This window comes from Vollenhovia emeryi, unplaced genomic scaffold (genome assembly GCF_000949405.1).
Source record: "Vollenhovia emeryi isolate VEMERY1.0 unplaced genomic scaffold, V.emery_V1.0 DF939483.1, whole genome shotgun sequence".
Taxonomy (NCBI): domain Eukaryota; kingdom Metazoa; phylum Arthropoda; class Insecta; order Hymenoptera; family Formicidae; genus Vollenhovia; species Vollenhovia emeryi.
The window spans coordinates 29202-36893 of NW_011966883.1; the positions used below are offsets into that span (position 1 = coordinate 29202).

Consider the following 7692-nt stretch of genomic DNA (forward strand, 5'->3'; position numbering starts at 1 on the left):
TCTCTCTCTCTCTCTCTCTCTCTCTCTCTCTCTCTCTCTCTCTCTCTCTCTCTCTCTCTCTCTCTCTCTCTCTCCCCCCTGCCTCTTCTGCCTCTTCCCCCTCTCTTTCTCTCGACGAGGCGAGACTGTTGTTCTCGTATTATCACAGTATAATTGATACGAAACACTGACATGGTGTCGGATAGCATGACGGCGAATCGACCCGCCGTCGGTTATTAATCCGCTGTGCACCTGATTATTTAAAAGCACGTGACGAGATAATTCGCGCGAGCCACTCAACCAATCCGAGATACATATAGGGTAGATTTGCCGAACGTGTACTAGTCACCTAATGCGTACCTCATCAATATTTCATATTATTAGTTAATATAAGTAACATTTAGTAATAACAATGTGAAATCAATGGGAACTAAGTAATATAGACAACAAAACTAATTTTGTGCATGATACATCTAGCATGATACATCTTATTTTGTGAATACTAACGACATTAAAAAAAATTCAGGTATAACTGATGTTAATTTTTCATCAATTTATATAACTGATTATAACGTACCTATGCCATTTTATTATAAATTTTTAGTTTTTCATAAAAGAAGGTTTATTATAGAATATTTTACATTCATTGCATATACACATTTACAATTATTATAAGGATTAAATAAATATTTTTTATAAAATCCATCAAGTTTCCTAAATCGTATCACCACAAGGTTTCCTATCTCGTACCAGATACGATTTTATAAACAAACGATATATGTAAGAATGATACAATTAATATAAATGTAAATGGCTAGATGCCTGAAACATCAGACTGCAATTTCCAACGGTTGTTCGTGTACAAATCAGTATCAAATGTGATATATGTTTAATAAATAATACCTTAAGTGGTACGCATTCGGCAACTCTTCCCTATTATCCAACGCGGATAATTGCTGTGGGTAAAGCGTTTTCTTTTCTTTTGCAATAAAATGACTTTCGAGAAACCGAGGAACGCGTTTATTTGTCTTTTTTTTATTACTGGCTCCTTCTCTTAGTTGGTCGTACGAGTGATAGCGAACAGGAAGTTTCCGCAAAGTTGTAAAATCGTTTGTCATTTTCTCATTAACCAGCGAGCGTGGGAAGTGAGGAGATAAGCGGGAGCGCGCGGTCCACGTATATCGTGGACAAAAGGAAGCACGTTCGCTCGAAAGATACGTCTACGCGAGTCCTCGCGTTGTCCTCGTGTTTCATCCTCGGTGCCTCGGCAAAAGACCACGAGCCACCTTGATTCGACGAATACCTGGTCACCGTGTTCCGTTCGTTGAAGGACGAATCCTCGAGAGTCGGCCTTCCGCACCGAGCGCGGCCCTCCGTGAAGATTAAGGCTATGCAATAAAATATATATATATATATATATATATATGTATGTATATTGCATACATATATGTATATGTGTGTGTGTGTAACTCGCGCGATGCGATGGAAATTATGAGCTTGATAGTTAAACGAGATCTGCGACCAAACATTATAGTTTGCAAGTCCCTTGTTAGATTTTTAATGACTTATATAAATATACGAATTAAAAGGGCAGAAGGACCAACTCTGTACGAGCACTAAGTAGTTGTGAATGTTATTTTATTCGGTATTCTCTAAAATAAGTGACTCGCGAATAATTGAGAGGTAAACAATTCTGGCTTTGATAAGCCTTCTTTGGTATAATTTTAAATTTCATAGTGATATTAATGAGATAATACAATATTTAACATTTTATAGTAAAAATAAAAGTAGAAACAAGAAGTCATCATATTGCGATGAATATAATAAATAAATTACAATACAATTAAGCGTTAAATTAAAAACATAAATATAAGAGCATACGTTCAACGAAAGGCTGACAAAAAAGGGTAAATAGTTTGTATATAGAATCTAAATTCTTTTGACAAGCAATCGAGTCACGATGATAAAGAATTGTTGTAAATGTAAGCCAATTGTTTCACACGACATCTTAATTATTTATTATCTCGCTGTCAATATAAAATTTAAAATAATAAAAGAAGGCTTATTAAAGCCAAAATGTTTACTGCTTTTTATTCAAGTCGATCATCAGAGAATAAAGAATACAATAATATTCACAACTTCTTAATGCTCGCACAGTTGGTCCCTCTACTCCCCCCCCCCCTCTTTAATTCACACTGCATTAAATGAGCTTAGATTCCTTTTAATTTACGTAAATATTTTTACATATTACATATATGCATGTACAACAATGTAACAGTATAAAAATATTCCGAAGAAATCCGACTTCATTCTCTCGCACGCTTCTAATATACGGCGCGTACGATGTTGCGAGCCTTCATCGATATTCTTCGATCGTGTGACTTTGCACACGGCGTTATTGTCATCGTCATTGAATGCTAGCCAGTGATAGGGGAACGCAAAGAGGTTCTTGTGACGAATGCGCATTTGCGCACGGCATCATTGATATCTGATAGATAATATCCGCCGCTCGGCGGAAGGCGATAAGAACCGGTCACATATTCTTATAATGTATTGCCGTTGTCGAAGCGTGTAACAATACATGTGTCAACAATACATGTTACGCGCAAACGTTTCCGTCAGCCTTGCTACGGAATTGTTTACGTAATTAGAATGGAGTAAAACTATATTGGTGTCCTCTATAGATACTTCCTCATGCCATTCTCAGACATTCACTCTTTTCTTACACGTTTTTTCTCTCTTCTTCGAAATATTCGTTTTTAATAATATCGAGATTCGTATTTTTTAAATGAATACTCCAAGAATATGTATCTTACTAATTGTAAGTACTAAGAAATGTTTATCATTTGTTTCCTAAGAACTGTTAAAGATTATTACGAACACGTTCCGTGAATTTTTTACCCGGAGCTGTTTAATGTCTCGGCTATAAATGATTAACAAGTATTTTCATATTAGATGTTCGATAAAAATGTTTGCTTTGTTTTGCATTGCATTTTGTACAGGAGAGACCTTCTACTTTATAATCTCTTTTACTTTTATAATCATAACAGAGCACAATTTATTAACGACTATAATGAACGTGACGTACGGCGCGGAAAACAAGTGACGTAAAAGTAGTTTGTATTAAGAGATATTCGCGTTAAAAAATAAATTATTTTACCTAATTCGATCAAAATACGTTTCTTTATCAGCCAAGTGTCAAATAAAATGATAGATTTTTTTCAATGAATCTTCGTAGAATTGTGATCAAGAAATAAATCTTGTAAAATACCAATTTTATTTTCACTACATGAATTTTATACAGAGTTTCGTTCCGTATAGATGTAGTTGTACCGTTTCCTCTTATCACATATCGAGCGACTGGGCATGAATATCTCCGTACGAATCTTATCTACCCGTAAGGATCCTAAGAAGCAAAAATAACCGTGAAATCAACGTAATTTTCAGTATCGCGACTTATTGATCGACACGTAAGAAGCTGTCGAAATCATTTCAACGTTCCCAATATACCCGAAAATATCAACGTAACAAAACTAGCACGTTAAGAGAGATGATAAGAACAAATACAAAGATAATTACTGAACAGAAATGTCTCTACAAAGACGTAGAATCGTATTTTTTTCCTCGAATCAGCGACGGCAAGCCGCACGGATTAGTTCACTAATACGTAATCGCTTTCTTTCATTGCGCAACTTGAGGAAGAGTGATCGCCGTACGCCATTTACAGTTGTAAAGAATAGAGAAAAGATATCTTAGAAGTACCTAATATCCAATAAATAATTGTTATTTATTAATTCTTAAATAATAAGCAAGATCTATCAGTTGTAATAAGTTGCAGTAGATTATAAATAATAATCGGAAGCGTAGCATGTCATTGCGCTTCATGGTCAGCCGTGTTAAATAAGGAATCTAGGGCAAAGTTAAACCCCTAGTAGCACAATATATTTGCGCAATATTGGGAAATGTAAATCTAGTATTCCCAATATTGGTCCAATATTGTAAGATGGACGCCTTCTCTTATTTAGCCAATATATTTTTCAGCAATATTGGTCTAATGTATCAATATTCTTTTTACACTGTTAAATATTGGTCAATACACTTCCAGAATAAATCTAATATTATATAATTATTATCGCGCGATATTTACATTTATTCCATAGCCAATATTGGGTTTATATAGTTGGACAATATCGGCCAATGCATTTCTAATATAACCAACATTGGACCAATGTTTTATAGCCAATGCACTGTGCTACTAGGGACATTGTTTCTTCTGGAAAACGATTCTTTATTACCGTTAATACTTCAACCGCGTGAAATGGAAATGCATTTGTTGCGGTTATATTGCAGGTTCAAGGATAAGGCGCTTTATGGCTACGGGACGAGCATCCCCCCGAACAACAACGAGGATGAGGAAAACGAGATGTCACCGCGGAAGGTCATCTTCTGCGTTCATGGAAAATTGTCAGGCTGTTGCACTGTGGTGAAAGGCTCCGGTGACGAAAATGCCACGGACTACCAACAAAATCCGACAGGTACGTTTTTCTCGGGAAACATTTAATCGCGCATATCTGAGAAGATCACATGGAAATTATCCGAAAGATAGAATCATGACGATAAGTGATTTAGAAGAAGGACCAATATCCTTTTCAGAGTTTTCTATTGGCATGTTTTAAATTAATCAGGAAAAGGAGGATTAAAAAACCCGTTTCAACCGTTATATTGTGTTAAAATAGCTGTATTCGACATTGCACGAGTCTGATGAGTAACTCTTCTTCTTTTAAATAAATGCTGACACTGCGTTTCTTTCTTGCAATTATTTTTAGTGCCTCTCGAAGATCATTGTCACAGGGAGAGGGACGAGGAGATTGACAAGAAAGCCCGAAAAAAGTTACTGGTGGCCAGTGTGCTCTGCGTTATTTTCATGATAGCAGAAATCGTCGGTAAATGACAAAATACGTTGTCTGTATATACGAGAATACTCTGTGGAAGTTAATTATGAGAGCGGACAGTTTTATCGTGCGTGCACACACAAATTTCCTTCTTATTCTTCTTTTCAGGCGGAGTATTATCGAATAGCTTGGCGATAGCGACCGATGCCGCACATTTGTTGACTGACTTTGCATCTTTCATGATATCTCTTTTTTCCATCTGGGTCGCTAGCAGACCGGCCACCAGAAAAATGCCTTTTGGTTGGTATCGAGCAGAGGTGAGTACTCTTTCCTCTCTCCTTCTCTGATATAAATATTAAGTTCAAGAATTCTTTGACGCCAGTACATGATTAACAATGATTAAGCTAATCGACCACAACTGGCGATGTGTTTTAAACACAGAAAATTTATTGCGAAAAATATTAGCCTCAGCCAGGGTTTGAACCTGGACCTCCCTACACTCTAGTATCTGAATTGTACTACAAAAGAAAGTTAGTGCGAAAAAATTGGTATGCCTGTAGTATCTTGGAAATTTCCTTGCAACTACCTTGTAAAATAATATAAATATTTCAGTGCATAGAAATTGAGAAATTTTCTGCTTTAGGTCATCGGAGCATTGACCTCAGTTTTGTTAATATGGGTGGTCACCGGCATCTTATTCTACCTCGCGATAGAAAGGATCGTCCACAAGGACTTCGAGTTGGACGCCACGGTGATGCTGATCACGTCTGCAGTTGGTGTTGCGGTAAATCTAGTGTTAGTGATATCATTAACAATATTTATTTAATTTTCTACGTGACCCAACGGCGATTCGTACATGACAACGTGACGCAACACTTGATTCTTCGCGAAACACTTATATTGTAACTACGATGCATAATGTAACATTAATCGAGCGTACTCACACAGCAATGTATATCTGAGACTTGGTATTATTTTGTGCATAGAAGCGCTATTAAAAAGAATTACAAGCGCAAAATATTCAACTGTGTCGGTAAGAAAAGATGAATGAAGGAGTTCGCCGATGGCTGAGGGATCCTCTAGATATCTTTTTGATATATCTTGCTATGTGGATTCTCTCGCCGTGTAATGCGAGTTGCAACAATATGAATTATATGACAGTTTGAATGTCAGAAATGTTTGACAATTAATTGAATTATATGAATGTCTCGATTTAAAAAAGTAGCTAAAAAATTGCAGATACAAATCGATTGCAACAAAATTTCCGGAATCAGACTCGTATTTTTAATCACTTTAGAGGGGCACATGTGCACTGTATTATAATATAATTTGTCATTGCAGAATGGGCCTGTCGTTGCACCAGCATGGCCACAGTCACGGCGGGCACAGCCACGGCGGGCACAGCCACGATAGAAGCAATGATTTGGAAAATGAGCTCGATGATGATCTCAAAGGAGAGAATTCGAAAAGGAACATCAACGTGCGCGCCGCGTTCATCCATGTTTTGGGTGATTTTATTCAGAGCGTAGGAGTGTTCATCGCCGCATTAGTCATTTATTTTAAGGTATCAAACTTTCATCAACAGTTTAGTTACGTACACATTTTTGTGATGGATCGGAGCTTAAAGCAGAGCATAATTAAGCTTCGGAGACTTATTGCCCCTACGCTCTTCACGTATTTATTTTTATATCGAGATATTTCGTGACATTTTCGTAATTCAACAAACAGATAAGCTTATCTGTTGCATAAACGTGATTTTAATGATCACGTTACGTGAGAACACCTTATCTGTCGCAAGACACGATTTTAATGATCGATTTATGTTTCAGCCAAGTTGGAGCATAGTGGATCCAATATGTACATTCCTCTTCTCTATATTAGTCATCCTCACCACGGTGGCGATTATCAAGGACGTAGTCAACGTTCTGATGGAAGGTATTCCCAAGGGTTTCGAGTATTCTCACGTGGAGGACACCTTTATGCAAATAGATGGTGTCGTTAAGGTTCACAATCTTAGAATCTGGGCGCTCTCGCTCGACAAGACTGCTTTGTCAGCGCATCTTGCTATAAGTACGTACACCCAAAAATACAATCCGGCATATGTACTTCTTATTTATGCATTTAGCAAAGCTTTCTCTCTCCCTCTCCCTCCCTCTTCCCCCCCCCCTCTGCTCTCTGCATTAGTAACAGGTGCTTTTAGAAGTGCCGTGAATTTTTCTCGATTTGGAATTTTTATAAATTCTTACTTCATCTTTGGATTCTTAAATTTACTAATCACAAAATCGCACACTTCGCTGCTATTGTACATCATATTTATTATATTGTTTTCTGATATTTTTTATTAAAACAAGGCGATATTGTCTTTATTTGCAGAACCCGGAACGAGTCCTCAGATCGTCCTGCGCACTGCCACGCGAAATATCCACGACAAATACAAATTCTTCGAAATGACGTTGCAGATAGAGGAATTCAACGAGCGAATGGAAAACTGCAAGCAGTGCAAAGCACTGTCGCAATAAGTCACCGCTGTTGTACTTATATGTGTGTCTCAATCGCGATATAAGGGACGTGATGTGTAACGAAGATAATGTTAAAAGTTTCATGACCGTCGCGAGATCGCGCTCCGCCGAATGAAGCCGATATGACAGCGTACATGCAACACATCGAACTCTTGTTGTACCTCTTCATTTTTTTTTCTTAGCTTCGTGAAGATATGTACGAGCAGTCAATGTCAATCGTACACACAATGCGATGTATTTTCTGTGAATAGTTTATTTGTTATTTCATTATAAGGTAAAATATCATTAGTTTCACAAATAAA

At 37.1% G+C, this 7692-nt stretch overlaps 1 protein-coding gene across 3 annotated transcripts in view; it reads left to right on the forward strand.

The window, feature by feature from the left end:
* Positions 1–7692, forward strand: part of LOC105557449 (zinc transporter 2-like) — a 19723-nt gene extending 12031 nt beyond the window's left edge. For all 3 annotated transcript variants that reach the window (XM_012004693.1, XM_012004694.1, XM_012004695.1), the window contains exons 2-8: positions 4330–4514; positions 4806–4922; positions 5040–5188; positions 5515–5666; positions 6213–6435; positions 6701–6941; positions 7245–7692. In XM_012004693.1, the coding sequence (XP_011860083.1) occupies positions 4330–4514; positions 4806–4922; positions 5040–5188; positions 5515–5666; positions 6213–6435; positions 6701–6941; positions 7245–7390 (1213 nt within the window). In that variant the 3' untranslated portion in view covers positions 7391–7692. The remainder of the gene's footprint in view (positions 1–4329; positions 4515–4805; positions 4923–5039; positions 5189–5514; positions 5667–6212; positions 6436–6700; positions 6942–7244) is intronic.